This window comes from Moschus berezovskii, chromosome 6, assembly GCF_049115385.1.
Source record: "Moschus berezovskii isolate FMDL1 chromosome 6, NW_MosBer_1.0, whole genome shotgun sequence".
In the NCBI taxonomy this organism is placed as follows: Eukaryota; Metazoa; Chordata; class Mammalia; order Artiodactyla; family Moschidae; genus Moschus; species Moschus berezovskii.
In genome coordinates this window covers 44,255,848-44,281,327 of record NC_142465.1, presented here as the reverse complement: position 1 = coordinate 44,281,327, position 25,480 = coordinate 44,255,848, and the positions used below count along the sequence as shown (strand labels likewise).

The following is a 25,480-nucleotide window of genomic DNA, read 5'->3' as shown; positions in this document are numbered from 1 at the left end:
TGATTTTAGTCTTAAAATTAAAATGGTCAATAAATTCTTTGCAAAACAAAGTCACAGTCAAGGTTCTGGTGATTTGAACATAGACATATCTTTTGGCAGGGGAGGGACAATCACCATTCAAATCATGGAAGCTCAAAATCATTAAAAGGCATCTAGTGAGGAAGACTCTACCCAGTGTCATAACAATGAGCCCTGTGTTTTCCCTTTCTCTGTGAAGAGTTCTGCACATTCAAAACTTCATCTTCCCTCTTCCAATTACCTAAAATTAGTTCTTATGTGTATGAAATAAGACAAACAGATTCTGATATGGTGTGAGGGTATGGTGGAGGATACAGAAGATAAAGAGGCAGTATTAAAATAAAGGCAAAAGCAAAACCAAAGTTTTATTCATAATGTTAAAAATATGTCAAATATATATTTGACATGTATATGTCAAGTCCTTAACAAAATAAGACATTGGATGGTAAAATTAGTGTCTAGGAGAGTTCTGCCACATGTGGCATCGTGACACATGGGATAGGCTGAGCCATAGAGGAATTTGTCCAAAAGTAGAAACTGACACTGTGATGCTTAGCATTTATTGTGGCAATTGGTACAGTATCTTAAAAAGCTACATATTCATGGTCTGCAGTGTTAGATAAAAATTTCAGAATTCCCTAAGTAAGGAGATAATGAGTCATATGCAAGCCTAAGGGAACACATTTTTCAAATCAATGATATACAGCTGTTTTATATGCATACGTATATGTAGGTTGATTATTAAAGACATGTGAAAGTATTCTGTTGTTGTTGTTGTTCAGTGGCTAAGCCATGTCCAACAAACTATTGCTCACCTGGATTAATAAATAAATAAATAATAGATAAATAATAAATAAATATTAATAGATAAATAAATAAATAATCCTTATCTATGGGATTTCCCAGGCAAGAATACTGGAGTGGATTGCCTTTTCATTCTCCAAGGGATCTTCCCAATCCAGGGTTTGAACCCATATTGACAGGCAGAATCTTTACTGTTGAGCTACCAGGGAAGCCCTAAAAATATTTTAGGAGAACTAACTTAAAATAATGTATGGTCCTGCCTTGGTTGTATGTTTTCTAATACCTCAACTAAATAAGCAATCTTAAAGCATATCTTACCCCTAAGGTATAATTTTCCTGTTAATATCTAGTAGCATAAATTCTGAATGGTAAATAAATCTGAATGAATTATTTTAACATTTATTAATAACTTCCCCAAATGATTTGTGTTAAAATCTAAAAAGCTAACAACAAAAGGGAATAAACATATAGGTACTGTACTAATCAATCATTTGCTACCCATACACTATATCAGTATGAGTCCAGAAAAATTTTTACTTCCTGTATCATACTCTCGTGTCAAGAATTTTTCTGGATTCTGTCTTCAAAATACATATTCTCAGTGTTCAGAGTGTAGCCGGTGGACTAGCAGCAAAGACCTGAACTGGGAGTCAGTTAGAAGAGCAGAATTGCAGTGCTCCCGACCTATACTTACTAAATAAATGATACATATGCGTCTGTCTTTCAAGGTATAAGATTTTCTTAAGGTCCTCTCTTCTTACTTCTTTAAATGTAGTTAAAATTTTGTGATCCTAGTTTTTATTTTTATTTGACTTAGTGGAATATGTGCCATTTTCTCAAAAGAATAAAATAAAAATAGGGAATTATGAGTGATGTTACTCAACTAATATTTTCTATTTAATATTTGTTTTATTTAGATCCCCCAATTATTGAAGGAAACATGGAGGCAGCAAGAGCAGTGGATTTAATCCCATGGATGGAATATGAATTTCGTGTGGTAGCAACCAATACACTGGGTATAGGAGAGCCCAGTATACCATCAAACAAAATTAAAACAGATGGTGCTGGTATGTAGAAGAAACATTTTAAAATTTAAAAGTTTTATAAATTCAGTGACACTTTAATACATATTTGGAAATAATGCTGTGAAGTAAGTGATTAAAAACGTACATATATATGTATTTCACACCTGTGTACACATTATGTGCCAAGATGTCAAAAATCAAAAGAGGATATAAAGCTTTAAAATATTTTTACGTAATTAATGGGAAAGAGGTAAATAGAGGCAAGTCTGTGATCCTCTAAACACTACTTAAATGAATTTGGGGTTTAGAATATACGTGAAAGTGTTAGTCTCTCAGTCATGTCTGACTGTTTGTGATCCCATGGACTGTAGCCCATCAGTCTCCTCTGTCCATGGAATTCCCCAAGTAAGAATGCTGGAGTGGGTTGCCATTCCCTTCTCCAGGGGATCTTCCCTACCCAGGGATCAAATCCTGGTCTCCCACATTGCAGTCAGATTCTTTACCATCTGAGCCACCAGGGAAGCCCATTTAGAATATAAATTTTAATGTAAATTGTGAATCTTAACCAGGCAGAGTCACATAAACAGTTTCCATGATCTAGAAGACTCACAGTTTTTTCTGTCTTTCAGAGACATTTATAATTGAATGGTCACATGGATGGAAGTATGGGCAGGAGAGTAGGATGAGCAGGCTGTGGAGAGAAAGTGAAGGAGACTCTCAGATCTGTACACCTGGGGAGTCAGAGCACCTTAGAAATAGTTATAACGTGTTCTTTTGAGTATTAGGTGTCACTCTAAGTGTGCTCTTTTCAGCTCAACCATAACTATTCTTCCAATTTAGGTTCAGTTTTTATGCTGAACACCAACTCCATTTTAATAATCATTCATACAAGAAATATTCCACTCTGTTTTCCTTCTCCCTTTCATTTCTGGGCAAAAATATTGTTCTGATTCTAATAATAACTTTTCTTTATTATTCCTTGTCTATGAAAAAGAAAATGTTTTGTAGACTCTCTGAGTTTGTTTATTTTTACTATGCCTTGCCAAACTTCAGTGCTTTATTTGGGGAAAAATATTTTAAATGGATGACAGAACGCCATTAAAATTCTGCTGTGTTATCTTAATAACATTTATCCACATTTCTGGCTACATCAATCCCTTGGCCTAACTTCTAAATACAATTATGAATTGTACTGTCTTTAGTTTTTAAAGCTAAATTATTCACGAAGACTGCCATCAGTAAACTCTCTCTTAAAGTTTCATGTAACTTCATGTAATTTACCAAATGAAATAGATGATTCTATAAGAAAAGAAGAATAGAAACACTAAAATACTGATCTGTGCTGAGTATTTTCACAGACATTTCAGTAAATCCTCCTAATAATATTTTGAGGTAGGTATTATATTGTTGTTATTGTTTAGTCGCCCAGTTGTGTCTGACTCTTTGCAACCCCATGGACAGCTGCACATCAGGCTTCCCTGTCCCTCACCATCTCCTGGAGTTTGCCCAACTTCATGTCCATTTGATCAGAGATGTCATTCAACCATTTCATCCTCTGAGGCCCTCTTTTCCTTCTCCTCTCAAGCTTTCCCAGCAGCAGGGACTTTTCCAATGATTCAGCTGTTCACCTTAGTTGACCAAAATAAGAGCTTCAGCTTCAGCATCAGTCTTTCTAATGAATATTCAGGGTTGATTTCCTTTAAGATTGACTGGTTTGATCTCCTTGCTGTCCAAGGAACACTCAGGAGTCTTCTCCAGCACCACAGTTCAAAGGCATCAATTCTTTGGCCCTCTGCCTTCTTTACAGTCCAGCTCTCACAACCCTACATGACCACTAGGAAGACCATAGCCTTGACTATACTGACCTTTGTCTGAGAGTGATTTCTCTGCTTTTCAACACACTGTCTAGGTCTGTCTGTCATACCTTTCCTGCCAAGAAGCAGTTGTCTTCTGATTTCATGGCTGTGGTCACTGGCCACAGTGATTTTAAAGCCAAAATAGAGGAAATTTGTCATTGCTTCCACCTTTTCCCCTTCTATTTGTCATGAAGTAATGGGGCTGAATGCCATGATCTTAGAAATAATAATACAAGTGGAAAATTGAGTATTCATAAAATTAGACATTTATATTTTTTACCCTTACAAAAAATATTTTCTGAAACAGGGGGTTATTTGTCTTGTCATGTACCATTATATCAAGTCTCTAAGAGATGCCAACATTTGTTATATGAGATAAAGGCTAGTTCCCATTTGATGGGAAGGGTACTGTGTGCCTCATTATGCTGACTGAAAGACAGGACATTATCTAGTGCAGCATACACCCTTATCTGTCCAATTACTTAATGTTAAGATCACAAGGCACAGTTGGGTATATTCTTTGGTTTCAGACAAGTGCATTATAAAATGGATGGTCCCAAATGAAGAATTAGAAGATGCGTTTGTGACCCATTTAATTTTGACTGTAAATGAGAGATAACAAAAGCATCCTTCAAAGTGATGTGTCATTGTAAGACCAAACCCTCATGGTTAATAGCTCTGCAGGTACAGTTGGCAAGTCAGTATCCTAAAATGGTATACTCAGGTTTGCTTTAAAAGCTTTTGCCATTTGTTTACCAGACACAACTAAGAAGGAAAAGAGAAAAAATACTGTAACACTGGAATCGACGCTTTCATACCATGTATAGAACTTTATTATTATTTTTTTATTTTTATTGGAGGCTAATTATTTTACAATATTATATTGGTTGGTTTTGCCATACATTGACATGAATCTGCCCCGGGTGTACATGAGTTCCCCCTCCCGAACCCCCCTCCCACCTCCCTCCTCCCCTTATCCTCCCTCTGGGTCATCCCTGTGCACCAGCCCCGAGTATCCTGTAACATGCATTGACCCTGAACTGGCGATTCGTTTCACATATGATAATATACATGTTTCAATGCCATTCTCCCAAACCATCCCACCCTCACCCTCTCCCACAGAGTCCCAAAGACTGTTCTATACATCTGTGTCTCTTTTGCTGTCTCATATACAGGGTTATCATTTGCATCTTTCTAAATTCCATATATATGCATTAGTATATTGTATTGGTGTTTTTCTTTCTGGCTTACTTCACTCTGTATAATAGGCTCTAGTTTTATCCATCTCATAAGAACTGGTTCAAATGCATTCTTTTTAATGGCTGAGTAATACTCCACTGTGTATATGTACCAAAGCTTTCTTATCCATTCGTCTGCAGATGGACATCTAGGTTGCTTCCATGTCCTGGCTATTATAAACAGTGCTGCAATGAACATTGGAGTCCATGTGTCTTTTCAATTCTGGTTTCCTCAGTGTGTATGCTCAGGAGTGCGATTGCTGGATCATATGGCAGTTCTATTTCCAGTTTTGAGGAATCTCCACACTGTTCTCCATAGTGGCTATACTAGTTTGCATTCCCACCAACAGTGTAAGAGGGTTCCCTTCTCTCCACACCCTCTCCAGCATTTATTGCATGTAGACTTTTGGATAGCAGCCGTTCTGACTGGTGTGAAATGGTATCTCATTGTGGTTTTGATTTGCATTTCTCTGATTATGAGGGATGTTGAGCATTTTTTTATGTGTTTGTTAGCCATCTTTATGTCTTCTTTGGAGAAATGTCTGTTTAGTTCTTTGGCCCATTTTTTGATTGGGTCATTTATTTTTCTGGAATTGAGCTGCAGGAGCTGCTTGTATATTTTGGAGATTAATCCTTTATCGGTTGCTTCATTTGCTATTATTTTCTCCCATTCTGAAGGCTGTCTTTTCACCTAGCTTATAGTTTCCTTTGCTGTGCAGAAGCTTTTGATTTTAATTAGGTCCCATTTGTTTATTTTTGCTTTTATTTCCAATATTCTGGGAGGTGGCTCTTGGAGGATCCTGCTGTGATTTATGTAAGAGAGTGTTTTTCGTACATTCTCCTCTAGGAGTTTTATGGTTTCTGGTCTTACATTTAGCTCTCTAATCCATTTTGAGTTTATTTTGGTGTATGGTGTTAGGAAGTGTTCTAGTTTCATTCTTTTACAAGTGGCTGACCAGTTTTCCCAGCACCAATTGTTAAAGAGATTGTCTTTTCTCCATTTTATATTCTTACCTCCTTTGTCAAAGATAAGGTGTCCATAGGTGGGTGGATTTATCTCTGGGCTTTCTATTGTATAGAACTTTAATTTCATGTCCAATATAGCTATTCTGCTCTTTCCCATACTTTTATTTTTTAGATATGTTTGATAAAGGAGAAGAATGGTATCAAGAACATATTTAATAGCCAGTAAGATGCTATATTAAATTCAGTAGCTGGCACTAATAATACAATAGAAAAATCTTTTCTTGAAAGTGCTAACCTGAGTATCCAGTTAGGTGTGATATGTAAAAATCCTTTTGAAGTTCTAGATGAGTCTTAATACGCTGGACTTTCTTACATTCATCCATATTTCATCTAGTCCTTCCCTCATACCTCAGTTGGTAAAGAATCTGTCTGCAACTCAGGAGACCCCAGTTGTAGAAAGGATAGGCTACCCACTCCAGTATTCTTGGGCTTTCCTTGTGGCTCAGCTGGTTAAGAATCCACCTGCAATGTGGGATCCCTGGGTTGGGACGATCCCCTGGAGAAGGAAAAGTCTACTTACTCCAGTATTCTGGTCTGGAGAATTCCATGGACTGTATAGTCCATGGGTTCACAGAGTCGGACACGACTGAGCGACTTTCACTTCATACATTCATCCAGCGAACTGTTACTGGGGATTTTTTTAATACATTGTAGATATTTAGCATATGAATTAAAACTAGTTGTACATACTTAGCTTGTACTATATTAGCATCTTCAGGAGTGAAATCAGATTTTATCCATATTGTAACTTTAGTGCTTAGTACAGCATAGTATCTATAACTGGTACTTAAAATTATTTGTAGGAAAAGAGAGAAATAAGAAGGAAAAGAGGATCATTCTGGAAATTGTAATAGAGGATAATGAAAAGAAAAGTAGTGATCAAAGCTACAGTGATAATTGTGTATTAAAATGTAGACAAATCCATTAATAAATTTAATTTGTTTTATTCAAAATAAAGTTAACATATGCATTAGATGCTTTTGTTTTTAATACAGTGAGATAAACTGGGAAGTGTTCATTCTTTCACTTAAATGAAATATCCATAATTGGTCTGAGATCTTTATATTAATAATAAATTTATTATTTATTATGATTATTTCAGTTTGTAGCATTCTTTTCTGCCCATCTGAACTTTCCCCAGATTACTTGTTTTTAGATTAACATTCCTCTGAGAAATTAACAAATTTACTCTGCTACATGCTTTTAAATTTCCTGTTTGAGAGCAAAATTTAGATTAATAAGCAAACAACAAATTTGGCCTGATGAGCCCTAAAGACATTAATAATTTTGTGAACTATCTCAGACCCTATATCTCTTTTATCTGATGTGTGTGTGCTAGATTGTTTCAGTTTTGTCAGACTCTTTGCAGTGCTATGGACCATAGCCTGCCAGGCTTCTCTGTCATGGGATTCTCCAGACAAGAATACTAGACTGGGTCACCATGCCCTCCCCCAGGGGATCTTCCTCACCTGAAAAAAAAGCATCAATTTAACATGGTAGATGCATTAAAATTGTTAGTAATATGCTCCACCATCAGAGCAGTATATCATGAGTTATGGGCAATTCATTTGAATATCCAAATATGCAGTTCATTTGATTTTATTAATTTTATTAATCTCTTCAGAAAGAAAGCATATTTATAGATAAAGAATAAGCAAATGTAAGACTTTAATCCCTTTGTTTATCTAGACTCTTTACTTCCCATTTTTAATTTCTTACTAAAAAATTTGTTTTAAATCACAAAGAAATTCTGATGCAAATTAAAATAAGAAGCTACTGGGTTAGCCAGGACATTTATTCAAGTTTTTCTGGATATTATGGAAAAATCTTTGATCAACCCAATATATCCATGATAACTTTATCTCTGTAAAAATAGCTATTTAATTTAAAGCAATAATTAACAAGAACTGAGTAATCAATATATCCTAAGTCAAGAGCCTCTACTCCATGATTTTTATAATTTAGAATATGTCCCAAGGTGATTCACATATTCTTAAATAAAAGGTACTTCTATGCAAATTATTTAAGCACTAAATCTAAAAGTAAAATTGACAGCATTAGTTTCATATCATAGGAAAGATGAATCATGCTATTGGCTTGATTTTATTTTTAAATATTTTCTAGATCTACAACTCGGAGAAGGCAATGGCAAGCCACTCCAGTACTCTTGCCTAGAAAATCCCATGGATGAAGGAGCCTGGTAGGCTGCAGTCCGTGGGGTCGCTAAGGGTCGGACACGACTGAGCGACTTCACTTTCACTTTTCACTTTCACACATTGGAGAAGGAAATGGCAACCCACTCCAGTGTTCTTGCCTCGAGAATCCCAGGGATGGGGGAGCCTGGTGGGCTTCCGTCTATGGGGTCACACAGAGTCGGACACGACTGAAGTGACTTAGCAGCAGCAGCAGCAGATCTACAACTAAAATTCAAGAGCTGTCCTATAAACATCATTAAGGAATCACTATTAGACTGAAATCATGGCAAAAGCATGAGTTAAAAAACCTCACTACTTTTAATTATTTATTTGTGATTAATTCAAGAACTTTGTATTTTTCCAAAATATTTGTTTAAATTATTTTTAATGATTTATCATTAAGAGAACGTCTAGTTTGCTCACTGTTAGATGCCCTGGAGCCTAAATTTAAATAAACTTCCTTGTGCTCGGGGTAATTTACTTCCTTGAACGGAATCACTATTTGGCCAAGTCCTCCTGTTTCTGCAGGACTAAATACAAATACAGAACAGCTAGTTGCTCAGATTCATGTCAGATATATAGGCTCTATGTCCAATTCCCTTGTGAAAAAAATGTCCTTTAGCTGCTAAATTTACAACTAAACATTCAAAGCTCAAAGAAGGAAATTAAATCAGTTATTATTCCAAGTAAATATAAGACTCTGTTAAGAGATACAGCTACCTTTATTTCTGAGTCTTTGTTTGTCTTGTTTTCAGCATAATGAACTCAATGGATGATCTTTGAAGAGCAAAATTATCTTTAAAATAAGTGTTATGAAATGGGAAAAACATTCACTGTAACATAAGAAGACTATTTTTAGATCTTTTCTAAATAAGAAGGGTTCATATTGATTATAATAAAAAGGATGATAGTGAAATACTTTGGCAAACAGTTACTTTTGAAATTATTTGCCTGTCACCACAATATTTATACTTAAACACACAAAATTTGATTTATTCATTGATTACAAGACAACATACTTTTTGTTTCTCTATAGCACATAGAGTTTAGGCTTCATAACATGCGTTATGGAGTTTAAAGAATTTCCAAGAGTATTCTAATGTTTCAGCCTTCAGTATGTGTAAGGTATAATTCCAGACGAGGCAATGAAGAAAGGAAGCAGCCTCGACGGAGACAGGTTACCTTTATCAGGCAAGGAGGGGTAATGGTCTAACGACCAGGCTGAGCGCATGCGGGATTAGGGAGGCTTCATGTGTAAGGGAAGATTTTGCAGAAGTGATTCTGGAAGATTTAGTCAGGCATGGCGTTCTGGGTAATCTTTAGCTGAGATAGCAGTTTGCAGATAAAAAGGGGAGGGGGAGTGGGTGTGGGGTGGGGGGTCCCAGGCTGATGCAATCTGCCCTGCATATCAGGGTGGGACTTAAATATTAGTTTTGTCATCCCGGAAGTCAGGTGGTTCAGCAAAGGCCCATGAGGTCATTATCTTCTTTTCTAGTCCTGAGGACTCCTTCAATATGTATTTCATATAAAGTGCTACAAAGTAAATTAACTTTTAACACCCCATGCACTAAATTTAATTTCTAACTCTCATGCTGTGACAGTTGAATAAAAAAAGTCTCTCAAACTTAACATTAATTTCTTAATCTGGAAAGTAAACCATACAATTTTATAGATATAAAATATAGCTTCCATTTTGTTTGTTTCTGTATAATACTATACATAGTTCAGCAAATAATTTTTATGACTAACATAGAGGAAATTTTGAAGTATTTGAGAATCACAGTTACATTCAGTTCAGTTCCGTTCAGTCGCTCAGTCATGTCCGACTCTTTGCGACCCCATGAATCACAGCACGCCAGGCCTCCCTGTCCATCACCAACTCCCAGAGTTCACTCAAACTCATGTCCATTGAGTCGGTGATACCATCCAGCCATCTCATTCTCTGTCGTCCCCTTCTCCTCATGCCCCCAATCCTTCCCAGCATCAGAGTCTTTTCCAGTGAGTCAACTCTTTGCAAGAGGTGGCCAAAGTATTGGAGTTTCAGCTTTAGCATCAGTCCTTCCAATGAACACCCAGGACCGATCTCCTTTAGAATGGACTGGTTGGATCTCCTTGCAGTCCAAGGGACTCTCAAGAGTCTTCTCCAACACCACAGTTCAAAAGCATCAATTCTTCGGCGATCAGCTTTCTTCACAGTCCAGCTCTCATCCATACATGACCACAGGAAAAACCATAGCCTTGACTAGACAGACCTTTGTTGGCACAGTACTATCTAGGTTGGTCATAACTTTCCTTCCAAGGAGTAAGTGTCTTTTAATTTCATGGCTGCAATCAGCATCTGCAGTGATTTTGGAGCCCAAAAAAACAAAGTCTGACACTGTTTCCCCATCTATTTCCCATGAAGTGATGGGACCAGATGCCATGATCTTTGTTTTCTGAATGTTGAGCTTCAAGCCAACCTTTTCACTCCTCTTTCACTTTCATCAAGAGGCTTTTGAGTTCCTCTTCACTTTCTGCCATAAGGGTGGTGTCATCTGCATATCTGAGGTTATTGATATTTCTCCCGGCAATCTTGATTCCAGCTTGTGCTTCTTCCAGCCCAGCCTTCCTCATGATGTACTCTGCATATAAGTTAAATAAGCAGGGTGATAATATACAACCTTGACACACTCCTTTTCTTATTTGGAACCAGTCTGTTGTTCCATGTCCAGTTCTAACTGTTGCTTCCTGACCTGCATACAGGTTTCTCAAGAGGCAGGTCAGGTGGTCTGGTATTCCCATTTCTTTCAGAATGTTCCACAGTTGATTGTGATCCACACAGTCAAAGGCTTTGGCATAGTCAATGAAGCAGAAATATATGTTTTTCTGAAACTCTCTTGCTTTCTCCATGATCCAGCGGATGTTGGCAATTTGATCTCTGGTGCCTCTGCCTTTTCTAAAACCTGCTTGAACATCTGGAAGATTACTGTTCACATATTGCTGAAACCTGGCTTGGAGAATTTTGAGCATGACTTTACTAGCGTGTGAGATGAGTGCAATTGTGTGGTAGTTTGAGCATTCTTTGGCATTGCCTTTCTTTGGGATTGGAATGAAGACTGACCTTTTCCAGTCCTGTGGCCACTGCTGAGTTTTCCAAATTTGCTGGCATATTGAGTGCAGCACATTCACAGCATCATCTTTCAGGATTTGAAATAGCTCAACTGGAATTCCATCACCTCTACTAGCTTTGTTCATAGTGATGCTTTCTAAAGCCCACTTGACTTCACATTCCAAGATGTCTGGCTCCAGGTGAGTGATCACACCATCGTGATTATCTTGGTCGTGAGCATGTGTCCAATCTTTGGTTGGTCATAACTTTCTTTGCATGAAATGTTACATTAGGATCTGTAAATAAATACTCTCTTCAAGGTGTTGCTGTTTCCTTTTGAGAGGACTGTTTGGAAAGCCAAGGAAGAAATGACATTTCATCTGTTCTTTAAAATGTCAAGAGAACTGGGAATAATATCTCAGATTGAGTCATAGCAGTTGTGTGGGAAAATGTGTGTTCCCAGTAAAGGCACAGTCTCCTTTCATGCAGCTGGGTAGCTGGTCTCCAAGTGCTTGGAGTACAGGAATAAACTGTTTTACTATTTATCTGTACAACTCCAATTGCAAATCCAATAAGATGTAGCCTACAGTAATATACAGTATTTAATCTTATTTTTTAGTTGTATTCAACTTTTTTGTAATCTATGGACTATAGATTTTCAAATAAATAAAACATAGGAAGGCAACTCTTCTTCACTACCTTTTGTTGAAGTAAACCAGCACATTCATTTTGTCCATGAGATTTCCCAGACAAAAATACTGAAGTGGGTTGCCGTTTACTTCTTCAGGGGATCTTCCCAACCTAGGGATTGAATCCACATCTTCTGCATTGTAGGCAGATTCTTTACTAATGAGCCACCTACAAATCTGATGATATATAGCACACACCCTGAAGGACTTCCAAGGAGAGAGAATAACTTGGAGATAAACAAAGAAGCCATTGGCCTTGGTAGTTAAAATCAATTTTGTGATTTTTGAAAGAGTGATTTCAGTAATACGAAGACATGGAAAACAGATTATGCATCGTTAAAAAGTAATTATAGAGTGAAGTACAAAAATAGTCATATTTTCTCCTTTGCACCTCAGTGACAGGAAAGGGTAAAATGGCTTGGAGATTAAGCGTAAAGCAGTATTATAGGATGATTTTTAAGGCTGAGAGATTACAAACTATAGTCACTACAGCAGAGAGACTGAAAAATCAAATGATGTCATAAAATGAAATAATGGAGAACTGAAGTTTTATAGCTGGATGTTATAAAAAGATAGAAATAAGGGAGAACCCTGACAGGACAGGGTTCCCGAAGATATTTAGGCATTGAAAATGAGAACACAGAACAGTATTAGATTTGTAATGTTTCCGAATATCTTTGGGAAGCACAATCCTATGTTAATGTGCATATACCATTTCTTAACAGTTATTTGTAGACTGAGGCATGAAACTAACCCAACAGTATGCTGTTAGAAGTTTATAGAGTTCAAAACAAGAGCTGTGAAATATTTTCCCAACAAAATGTGTCCAGTCTTTCAAAATCATGTTAAATGAAAGGACACAGAAAAAATTTAAAAAGGGAAGGCAAATTTGCTTCACTACCTTTTGCTGAAGGAAACCAGCACATTTGCTGTAGCACTGAATTAATTTTTATCTTGGCAGAAAATCAGATTATTACAGCAACCTGGGGCATTGTCATTATAATTGAATATATTGTGTGCAGCTTGTCTTTTCTAATAAAAGAAAAAAAATGTGTATGGTTTCTAAGTGTATAAGAAATCTAACATCAGAAAAAAATTACATGGCCTCTCTTTTGTGGTTTTGTTTGTTTGTTTCAGCACCTAATGTGGCTCCTTCAGATGTAGGAGGTGGGGGTGGAAGCAACAGAGAACTGACCATAACATGGGCGGTAAGTGTTAAAAAGTTGCTTATGTTATTTGTTGATTTACCTACACTTAGTTTCAAACCCATTTTGTTTCCTGAAATAAAATAAAAGACAATGCCTCAAAAACAAATAAGAAGAAATTACTAAAATTAATTTTTTTCTCTAATGCATGCCAGATTTGCCTAATTTACTATGGTTTAGTGCGCCATTCCTATGCAAAAATAAATTATTGATGCTATAGTATCTATAGGCCTAGGCCTAAAAGATTAAATAAACATTCAATTTTTTATTCCAGAGATGAATGTACTCTGTACTCACTGTGGCCTGGTAACCCAATTGCAATTCATAATTTTTGCTTTGGGCTTTCAAAATTTCAAAGATTAGGTTAAAAAATCTTTTGTATCAGCATCTGTTTTTAAATTGGCCCTTGCTTTCTGACTTGAAACTTACTTTGATCAGCACGTGTAATTTATTATTATAGGTCAGTCTTAGAAATCCCCATAAATGACTTGTTATTAAGGTATCCAAAACATTTTATTAAAATTTTACAACCCAAAAGGAGCTCTATATCAGAGATTATAATGTTTGGAAAATAATGCATCTTAGCTGGATTTTTGAAGTGACAGAGATATTGGGTGTGGGGAAAACTTTGGTATCATAAATGTGTCTGAATTAGACATCTGGCATTTACGTAGATAACATGCTTTATATAGCTCTATTGTATCCATTAAATACTTTTAGTATTTAATCTCTGCTGATGGTCAAAGAACATAATTAGGACTCCAAATAATTCTGAAAACTACCGAATTAATGAACAGGTTTTATTCTTTATGAGAGTCAAATTAATTTATACAATAAATGGATATTTAGCCAAAGTTGACTTCACTCTGTATTATGTAGTCATATTTTATACTTGGCATTACATCATATTTTAAAGTAGGATTTAGGAAAAGATTGCCTCTTCTTCATTTGAATCTCAAATGATTTGTAAGTTTTAGTGACAGTATGATACACAAAAAGTGAGGATATTAGAAAATTTGAACATTTTACTTCTTTGGGTTTTATTTTCTCAACATGTGTAGATATCTGCCTCACAATAAGATGAGAAGCTTGTCAAAACATTCAGATTGGAACTCATTTTCCATAAATTTGAAATAAATCTCTGAGAATAGGACCAGAGAGTCACTACATTCTGAAATCTTCATAGCTAATTCTGATATGTTAGCCGCTCAGTCATGTCTGACTCTTTGCGATACCATGAACTGTAGCCTGCCATGCTCCTCTGTCCATGGAATTTACCAGGCAAGAATACTGGAATAGGTTGCCATTCACTTCTCCAGGGGATCTTCCCAGACCAAGGATCAAACCTGGGTCTCCCACATTACAGGCAGATTCTTTACCATCTGAGCCACCAGGGAAGCCCAATTCTGATATACTAAATTGCAAAAATTAAGTATAGAACTATCAATAAGAAAAAGAAATGTTTAAACTCTGGTGGGAATGTTAGGCTATTCTGTTAATAATGTAAAATTACATTAGGTACCTCCTTGTGATCATGCTTTACAATTTCTATATTGTGCAACCAAGAACAACTTCTTCTTCCTTTGAACTTTGTACATTTACATGCATCCTTGTTTAACATAAGAATATTCAAGCTACTATGTTGTACTTAGTTAAAGGTTTTCCTTCAAGACACTTTGTGATATTCCTGTGTAAAAAGCAAATATATAATGGCTAAAAAAGATTAAATGATGAATACCCAGTAGAATTTTTTTTTAAGTAATTTTTTATTTTCTTATGCTTTAGAGATGTATACAAAAACACTTAAGGATGAAATGAAATCCCAGTGTCTGGGATTTGGTATTTGCATAGGGGGGAAAGTAAGTGGGGATATCAATGATACAAGATGATGGTTTTTGAAGCAGGATGACGTGGATTCATCTTATTATACTACTCTCTTTACTTTTTCTTATGTTTGAAAATGTCTTTAACAAAAAAGGTTTTTTTTTTTTTTTTTGAAATGAACAGAGGAAAATTTATGCGTCGAACCTGGACTGGTCACTTATGATAATATACATGCTACAATTCCATTCTCTCCAATCATTCCACCTTCACCCTCTCCCACAGAGTCCCAAAGACTGTTCTAAATGCCTATGTCTCTTTTGCAGTCTCTTATACAGGGTTCAGGTTACCATTTTTCTAAATTCCATATATATGCGTTAATATACGGTATTGATGTTCTTCTTTCTGGCTTACTTCACTCTGTATAATTGGCTCCAATTTCATCCACCTCATTAAAACTGATTCAAATGCATTCTTTTTGATGGCTGAGAAATACTCCATTGTGTATATGTACCAAAGCTTTCTTATCCATTCATCTGCAGATGGACATCTAGGTTGCTTCCATGTCCTGGCTATTATAAACAGTGCTGCAATGAACATTGGAGTACATGTGTCTCTTTCAATTCTGGTTTCCTCGGTGTGTATGCCCAGGAGTGCGATCGCTGGATCATATGGCAGTTCTATTTCCAGTTTTCTGAGGAATCTCCACACTGTTCTCCATAGTGGCTGTACTAGTTTGCATTCCCACCAACAGTGTAAGAGGGTTCCCTTCTCTCCACACCCTCTCCAGCACTTATTGCATGTAGACTTTTGGATAGCAGCCATTCTGACTGGTGTGAAATGGTATCTCATTGTGGTTTTGATTTGCATTTCTCTGATGATGAGGGATGTTGAGCATTTTTTCATGTGTTTATTAGCCATCTTTATGTCTTCTTTGGAGAAATGTCTGTTTAGTTCTTTGGCCCATTTTTTGATTGGGTCACTTAGTTTTCTGGAATTAAGCTGCAGGAGCTGCTTGTATAATTTGGAGATTAATCCTTTATCAGTTGCTTCATTTGCTATTATTGTCTCCCATTCTGAAGGTTGTCTTCTCACCTTGCTTAGAGTTTCCTTTGCTGTGCAGAAGCTTTTGATTTTAATTAGGTCCCATTTGTTTATTTTTGCTTTTATTTCCAATATTCTGGGAGAATTTAAGTCAGAATTTAGGGCTGACATGGACATACTTATTGAGTAATTGACATGTAATAATAGCTCTAAGAAAATGTAAAACAGAGGTCTTTTTTCAGTATTAGAGTCAGAGAGAGTGCCTAGCCAGTCACCTGCAGATGGAGGCAATGCTATCCTTTTCTTCTTTCTCCTTCTTTCTTTTTCTGTGACCAGTTTCTACTGTTCGTATAGATACGAACAGTATAGATATTCCAGTGTATAGTTAACTTTCTTACTATAGTCTTTCAACTCTAAAGAAATTAATTAACTTATCCATTGAATAAATACTGCTTGAGACTTTGTTTAGGTTTTAGGGATAAAGAGGTAAATGAAACTATCAATAACCTTGTTCTCATGAAACTTATGTTCACTAGGCAAGAAAGACAATAAAGTAGACAATAAGTAAATATATAGTGTAGGTCATAATAGTGTTAAAGTAGGAAAAATAACGGGATGTTTTATATGGATTATTGTACAAAGAGTCTTAAAATGGCAGATCCTGTGGCCAGGGAAAACATCAACTTTTTATTTATTTATTTTAAATATAAATTTATGTATTTTAATTGGAGGCTAATTACTTTACAATATTGTAGCAGTTTTGCCATACATTGACATGAATCTGCCCTGGGTGTACATGCGTTCCCCATCCTAAACCCCCCTCCCACCTCCCTCCCCATCCCATCCCTCTGGGTCATCCCAGAGCACCAGCCCTGAGCACCTTGTCTCATGCATTGAACTTGGACTGACGTTCACATATGATAATATACACATTTCAATGCCATTCTCCCAAATCATCCCACCCTTGCCTTCTCCCACAGAGTCCAAAAGACTGTTCTATACATCTGTGTCTCTTTTGCTGACTCACATGTGGGTTTATCATTACCACCTTTCTAAATTCCATATATATGCGTTAGTATACTGTATTGGGGTTTTTCTTTCTGGCTTACTTCACTCTGTATAACAGGCTCCGGTTTCATCCACCTCATTAGAACTGATTCAAATCTTCATTAGAACTGATTCAAATCTATTCTTTTTAATGGCTGAGTAATATGCCATTGTGTATATGTACCACAGTTTTCTTCTCCATTCATCTGCTGATGGACATCTAGGTTGCTTCCATGTCCTGGCTATCATAAACAGTGCTGCAATGAACACTGGGGTACATGTGTCTCTTGAACTTCTGGTTTCCTCGGTGTGTATGCCCAGCAGTGGGATTTCTGGGTCATATGGCAGTTCTATTTCCAGTTTTTTAAGGAATCTCCACACTGTTCTCCATAGTGGAAGTACTAGTTTGCATTCCCACCAACAGTGTAAGAGGGTTCCCTTTTCTCCACACCCTCTCCAGGATTTATTGCTTGTAGACTTTTGGATAGCAGCCATTCTGACTGGAGGGAAATGGTACCTCATTGTGGTTTTGATTTGCTTTTCTCTGGTAATGACTGATTTTGTCTAGTCAAGGCTATGGTTTTTCCCGTGGTCATGTATGGACGTGAGAGTTGGACTGTGAAGAAAGCTGATTGCCGAAGAATTGATGCTTTTGAACTGTGGTGCTGGAGAAGACTCTTGAGAGTCCCTTGGACTGCAAGGAGATCCAACCAGTCCATTCTAAAGGAGATCAATCCTGGGTGTTCATTGGAAGGACTGATGCTAAAGCTGAAACTCCAATACTTTGGCCACCTCATGAGACGAGTTGACTCACTGGAAAAGACTCTGATGCTGGGAAAGGTTGGGGGCGGGAGGAGAAGGGGACGACAGAGAATGAGATGGCTGGATGGCATCACCGACTCTGTGGACATGAGTTTGAGTGAACTCCAGGAGTTGGTGATAGACAGGGAGGCCTGGTGTGCTGTGATTCATGGGGTCGCAGAGAGTCGGACATGACTGAGCGACTGAACTGAACTGAACTGATAATGAGTGATGTTGAGCATCTTTTCATGTGTTTGTTAGCCATCTGTATGTCTTCTTTGGAGAAATGTCTGTTTAGTTCTTTGGCCCATTTTTTGACTGGGTCCTTTATTTTTCTGGAATTGAGCTGCAGGAGTTGCTTGTATATTTTTGAGATTAATTCTTTGTCAGTTGCTTCCTTTGCTATTATTTTCTCCCATTCTGAAAATATAGTTGCTTATAGTTTCCTTTGTTGTGCAGAAGCTTTGATGTTTAATTAGGTCCCATTTGTTTATTTTTGCTTTTATTTCCAATACTCTGGGAGGTGGGTCATAGAGGATCCTGCTGTGATTTATGTCAGAGAATGTTTTGCCTATGTCTTCTTCTAGGAGTTTTACAGTTTCTGGTCTTACATTTAGATCTTTAATCCATTTTGAGTTTATTTTTGTGTATGGTGTTAGAAAGTGTTCTATTTTCATTCTTTTACAAGTGGTTGACCAATTTTCCCAGCACCACTTGTTAAAGAGATTGTCTTTTCTCCATGGTATATTCTTGTCTCCTTTGTCGAAGATAAGGTGTCCATAGGTGCATGGATTTATCTCTGGGCTTTCTATTTTGTTCTATTGATCTATATTTCTGTCGTTGTGCCAGTACCATACTGTGTTGATGACTGTGGCTTTGTAGTAGAGCCTGAAGTCCGGCAGGTTGATTCCTCCAGTTCCATTCTTCTTTCTCAAGATTGCTTTGGCTATTCAAGGTTTTTTGCATTTCCATACAAATTGTGAAATTATTTGTTCTAGTTCTCTGAAAAATGCCATTGGTAGCTTGATAGGGATTGCATTGAATCTATAGATTGCTTTGGATAGTATACTCATTTTCATTATATTGATTCTTCCAGTCATGAACATGGTATATTTCTACATCCATTTGTGTCCTCTTTGATTTCTTTCATCAGTGTTTTATAGTTTTCTATATATAGGTCTTTTGTTTCTTTACATAGATATATTCCTAAGTATTTTATTCTTTTCATTGCAATGGTGAATGGAATTGTTTCCTTAATTTCTCTTTCTGTTTTCTCATTTTTAGTGTATAGAAATGCAAGGGATTTCTGTGTGTTAATTTTATATCCTGCAGTTTTACTCTCTTCATTGATTAGCTCTAGTAATTTTCTAGTGGAGTCTTCAGGGTTTTCTATGTAGAGGATCATGTCATCTGCAAACAGTGAGAGTTTTACTTCTTCTTTTCCAATCTTTCTAACCTTAAGAAAGTGAGGGAAGGGCCTTTTGACTCAGGGAAAGCACCCTTGAAGGTGCTTTGAAGGAAGAAACTCAAAGTAAAAAGACCCAGAGTGAGAGGTACCCCTCCCCCAGGGTGTTTCAGAAATAGTGAACTTGGTAAACAAAGCCTCACGTGTTGCAGCTCGTTCGTGCTTATTTTTGTAGGCAGCTCTCACTTAGGAAATAAAAATGTTTTTAAAGAAAGCATGCTTCCATCTGTAGCATTTTTGTTTGCATATGATTTTCTCCCTGTTACCTGTATTGCTTAAATCTATTTAACATTTCAATTTCTATTTAGCCTTTGTCAAGAGAATACCACTATGGCAACAATTTTGGTTACATAGTGGCATTTAAGCCATTTGATGGGGAAGAATGGAAAAAAGTGACAGTTACTAATCCAGATACTGGCCGCTATGTCCATAAAGATGAGACCATGCGCCCTTCCACTGCATTTCAAGTCAAAGTCAAAGCTTTCAACAACAAAGGAGACGGGCCCTACAGTCTCACAGCTGTCATCCACTCCGCACAAGATGGTAGGTGAAAGAAAGGCCCCACTGACATGATGAGGGATTAAAAACCTGGTTCTCTAGTAAGCATTTTGTTTGCAGTCTTTTCAGTATTATTTTGAGCCAAATCAGCATGTCAGTCTCTTTATCTAAATGACAAGAATGTTGCCAAAATCTTTTTCATCCTTTAGATTGTGTTTATGGTAGTTAGTAAATTGCCACTAAAATCGTTGGCTTAGACCCTATTCCTGATCTCTTAATTATAATTTTGCAGTCAGAAATTCTCTAGATTTGAGAACCTCAGTGTGCCTGTTCATTCATAAAATTCACTAGTTTACCAAATCTTTAATATATACTAATAATATTTAATTAATAATATTATTTTTTGATAAAATTTCTCCATTTAACTAAAAAATGTGTAATGTAGCATCTATGTAACTTTTTTTTGTCATTACAGTAGCATGTTCGTTAGTATTAGTGTTAGTCACTTAGTTGTGTCCAACTCTTTGCGACTCCATGGACTGTAGACTACCAGACTCCTCTGTCCATGGAATTCTCCAGGCAAGAAAACTGGAGTGGGTTGCCATTCCCTTCTCCAGGGGATCTTCCCTACCCAGGGATTGAACCGGGGTCTCCAGCATTGCAAGCAGATTCTTTATCAACAGTAGCATCCTGGAATTTTATTAAAGGGAATTTAGGCATAATTCTATGAAAAAGGGGTCAGAAGGCCAATTGAAATTTTTTTCTTGGAAATAAAATATATATGAAAGGGATAAAATTACCGATACTGGTTCTCTGTTTTTCTAGAAACTTTAATTGAACCGATCATGTTCCTGAAGAACTTTATTTATCTGTGATAAATGATACATAGTTTTAAACATAATTACACTAATTTCTATGATTTCCTATTTAAGTTACTACATTTTTATTATTTATTTTCCTATTTGAAAAGATAATACTTCCTTATTATACCTTTGTACTCATGTGCACTAGGTAAATAATTAATAACAAAAGAGAAAATAAAAATTTTCATTGCTTTCTGACCTAACACATTTGTGCTTGGATAAGTTTCACTTTCCACATGTGTGACAAGCAACAATGGATGTGTTTTAAAACTTAAGCTATGTGAAATATTCTTATGATTTCTTAGAGGAAAAGCACTATTTGTTAGTTTACCCAATTTACATTATGTTTGGTCCACAAGAAACATTTAGCTATCCCTTAAAGTTTATGTTCTTTTGTCATAGATTTATTAGCTTTCATATTTGTTAAAAATTTATATATTCAAATCATTCCATGATCTTTACTTCCAATACAAACACGAACAACTATCTTATATATGTATCTATGTACACACACTTTTTCTGAAAGACTAAACACATAGCAAAACAAGTAGAAATTTTAAATTTTATAATCAATTCAGGACTTTTTAATTCTAGGTAATGAATTTTACATTTTCAAAACTTGCTCTGATTTGGAGAAATATTATAACTTGACTCAGTCTTAATAGTTTGAATGACATATGTACAACTCACAGAGAAAATGAAAATATAAAACATTTTACAAGTTATCTTCTCACCCAGTATCATTTTTAATATTTTATTTGATGCTAAAGTAATAAGGTAAAGACCATGCTTGTCATGTCTTTAGTTATGGCCATCTGTATTTAATTACATTTCTTTCCTAAATGTTTCATAAGCCTCATAAAACCTGCATGTGCCGAAACTTGTATAAATGTTCATTTTCTCTTTTACTGCTAAGAAATCAATCACAGTACCACACATTTACCTTGTTTTGGAAAGACAACAGTGTTCACATGCAGGACACTTTAGCATAAAAGAGTATTATGGCTTGTTAGTAAAAGACAATAAAAATTGATCACTCCTGATCATTCCTGCTTAAGATTTCCTTAGTTTCTTTGTGTAATTTTTGTAAGGGATATTGAGTACTCTTTTTCACTGAGCAGAAGCCTTTTTGATACATATTTGACTTGATGCCCAGTTGGAAGATTAGACTTATAAAAGCTTTCCTGAGCCCAAGAAGCAGTGAATGTCACAACTTGTTTCAAAGGATCTTAAAAAAAAAACTTAGCTTAAACATAAAAGAAAAAGAAGAAAGTATTGCTGTGTATCTTTAGCTCATACAAATAGTGTAAGAAAGTTGAAAATTATTGTTAATGAATAATTTTCTGTAAGAAATACCTAATTTCCTGTTTTTAATAATATATAGTTGATAAGTTGAATATATTAATAATAAATTTTGATTTGCATTCACAAGCTTTCATAAACAAGTTAATTAAAAGAAATATAAAATATTAGTATGGTTCTTGCTCAAGGATATCAGAGAAATTCTTATAGATTTCCATATTTTGTAAGTGTACATATGTATGAATATGTGTCTCTATATTAGCATTCATATATATGAATATGTGTGTGTGTATAATACTGTTGGCCATGACATAAATAAAAATAGAGGAAGAAGTAATAAAATTATTGAACTATTTATTTTGGAAATATTAAAACTATTTTAAATACTAAAATATAGTTTCATCCATTCATACAGCAAATGGTGCTATTTGTTTCTTAATGTAAGCATCTTATGTAAGAATGCAATGTTCTCATCAAATTTCAGCTCCCACTGAAGCCCCAACAGCAGTAGGAGTAAAAGTCTTATCATCTTCTGAGATATCTGTTCATTGGGAGCATGTTGTAGAAAAAATAGTAGAAAGCTATCAGGTGAGTTCAATTTTTATCAAACTGAAATACATCTACTCATAATTATCAGCATATGTTTTCAAATATGTTGCATCTTTCAATGTTCTGTGTCCTTCTGATTTATGTGACAACTAACACTATATTTTCTGTATTCAATATGTTGGATATTTATTAATTAATTATTATGAGTAGAGCAGAGATTTCCAACTAACTTATCTATGAGAGATGTAGAGTCCTATGTATAAGTAAACAATTGACCAAAATAAAAACTAAAGTAATAACACTCAGGCTTAAACATGATATTTTGAAACAAATGTTCTCATAACATCTGGTAAATCTCAAGTTTTTTTGGAAATCATTTTGGTAATTTAAAATGTTTATCATATTTGATTCAGTAGTCCCACTTCCAAAAGACCCTCCTAAGGAAACACTTCTAAATATACTAAATATGTATCCCATTATATTATATATGAAAACAGAAAATTAGCAAACTCAACATATCTCAAAGGTAACTTCCTTTGAAATAAGTCTTAAAAGAGTAGTGGGAATTAGCTAGCAGGAAAGGGGAGGACTTGTTTTAGTCAAAGGAAATAAGACCTGGGAAATTAAAGCTAGTTCGGTTGGGATCTTCATTATGAAATTTAGACTCAATTGTGTAGGAAAATTGAAGTCATCTCATAACACAAAGACCGAAAATTAAGAGGAACTGATATCATCCTACCTTTGCCAATGAGCAAATGGATGCCAAAGTGTTTCAATGACTTGTCTTAGTTAGCACCAAGGGAAAATGTCAGAGACTGTCTAAAATTCAAATGTCCTAATTCCAAGTGCTATGCTTTATGCCAAATCGCAGACTCCCTTTATTTTATTCAGTGAGTGGACAGTAACTGACCTTCTGGAGCCATGGCTGGTGAGCTGCCCAGTCAACTTGCCCTCAGTTCTTGTGCTTCATCATACATCCGTGGACTATTCATGTCATGAGCATAACATTTTATCTCTTTTGCTCTCAGTGTCAAGAACAGTGGGCATATCAAAGGCATTAATGAAATATTCACTGAGTGCTGATAGAAATACCGAAGTATGGTCAAATAAAATGCTGCAATCTAACTTTCTCAAGACCATGTAACCACAGGAGCAGCCTAAGGTTTTAAGTTGCAAACACACAACCTAACAGGAAGATTTTTCTTGGTATCATAGGTTATGATTGGGGTAGGTAGATGTCAAAATGTTTTCAGATTATTCTTCCAAACATTTAGCTGAAGATATCATCAAGACTGTGGAGTTATAGAAGTGGACTGTAAGATCCAATATTCATAACGTATTAAACTTCCATTTACAGCTGGTAGAAAAGAAATGGGAAACAGAAATTCACTAAATGTTACAAGCCCCTGTAATAAACTAGTCCAAGGTACCTTGAGAGAACACATCAATATTTAGAGTTTTCAAGCTATATTTTAGACACAGATTTTCTTCTTTTTTAAAATATTATTGCTAAGTAATAAGAGAAAAAAGATTAATATATACCCCATGCATTGTCAAAATGTTGAAGATATATTTTACTTTGTTAAAAATATGCTACTGAAATATATCTTGTCTTTGTCAAATAATTATATATTAACTATTTTATAACTTCTGACATGCAGATACAAAGGACATACAAGATAGTAAATGATGCCCTCCGTTCCATTCCGTTCAGTCGCTCAGTCGTGTCCGACTCTTTGCGACCCCGTGGACTGTAGCCTACCAGGCTTCTCCGTCCATGGGATTCTCCAGGCAAGAATACTAGAGTGGGTTACCATTTCCTTCTCCAGGGGATCTTCCCGACCCAGGGATCGAACCCGGGTCTCCCGCAGTGGAGGCAGACGCTTTAATCTCTGAGCCACCAGGGAAGCCCAATGATGCCCTGGCACCAGTGAATTTAGACAATAATCAGAATATATGCTCTTGATGGGGAAATTAGCTAAATTAAGGATTGCCAAATTAAATACTCAGCAAAAAATAATCTTCAAATAATCTTTAACAGCTATGATTTCCTCAAATGATAAAAAACTGTATGCTAGCGAGTTTAGTTTCATAGATTTCTGGTATTTAGCAACTCCACACTAGAAAGTTATGAGCTTTGTTGCTGAGCAGACATGGGTTTAATCTCTCAGCTCTGTCACTTAGGAATTTTGTGGAAAATTTATTCAAATTGTCTGAGCCCTAATTTCCTCACCTACAAAGCTGAGAGTAATCACTGCCTCATATCCTTCCATCGTGTGGAAGAAATTAAATAACCTGCACTTAATGTCATTCCCTGTTTTATGTCATTGGACATTTGAAAAAGACAATGATGATGTTAATAATGATAATTGATGATAATATTTGTTAATCCTTATTCTATTAAACATTTAATTAAGCTCATCGTATTGAATCCACACAATCACAGAGGATAAATACTATTTTTTTTTTCCATTTTAAAGATGAAGAACTTGGAGGTTTAAAAACATTTATGTGAGTAATAATTGGTATATCCTGACTTGAACCTAGGTCTTGCCTCTCCAGAGAATAGTTAAAAGTGGTGGAAGTAAATCACAAAATTATTATAGCCATTTGTTCCTTCTTAAAAAGCCTTTAAGTTTTTCACACAGAGCCTTGAATATCAAAGAGTCAAGCACGACAGTTTAAAAGAGACAATTCATAACATTTATTCTCCTCTAAGAAAATGTTCTTTATGGGGGAAAAGCTTGGCTTTTCAATATGGTTATTGTTTCTGTTTTAAAATATGAAGGAAAAAGTCAATGATTTAACAAGACAGATGATCATGAAAGCTAATACTCCACTGCACTTCCCATGAAAATATACTATGGGTCTAAATTATAAAGAAGCAGAAAAAAAGCAAGTTAATAAGATAAATAAAAAGCTGTGTGATTGACCCCCATCTCAAGG

The 25,480-nt window shown here is 35.8% G+C and overlaps 1 protein-coding gene across 5 annotated transcripts in view; it reads left to right on the top strand.

Annotated features, from left to right (window-relative positions):
• The window catches only part of CNTN1 (contactin 1), a 427,927-nt gene that overhangs the window by 344,203 nt on the left and 58,244 nt on the right, over window positions 1-25,480 (top strand). For all 5 annotated transcript variants that reach the window (XM_055394045.2, XM_055394044.2, XM_088836972.1 and 2 more), the window contains 4 exons: window positions 1,740-1,889; window positions 13,077-13,147; window positions 19,631-19,865; window positions 22,470-22,573. In XM_055394045.2, the coding sequence (XP_055250020.2) occupies window positions 1,740-1,889; window positions 13,077-13,147; window positions 19,631-19,865; window positions 22,470-22,573 (560 nt within the window). The remainder of the gene's footprint in view (window positions 1-1,739; window positions 1,890-13,076; window positions 13,148-19,630; window positions 19,866-22,469; window positions 22,574-25,480) is intronic.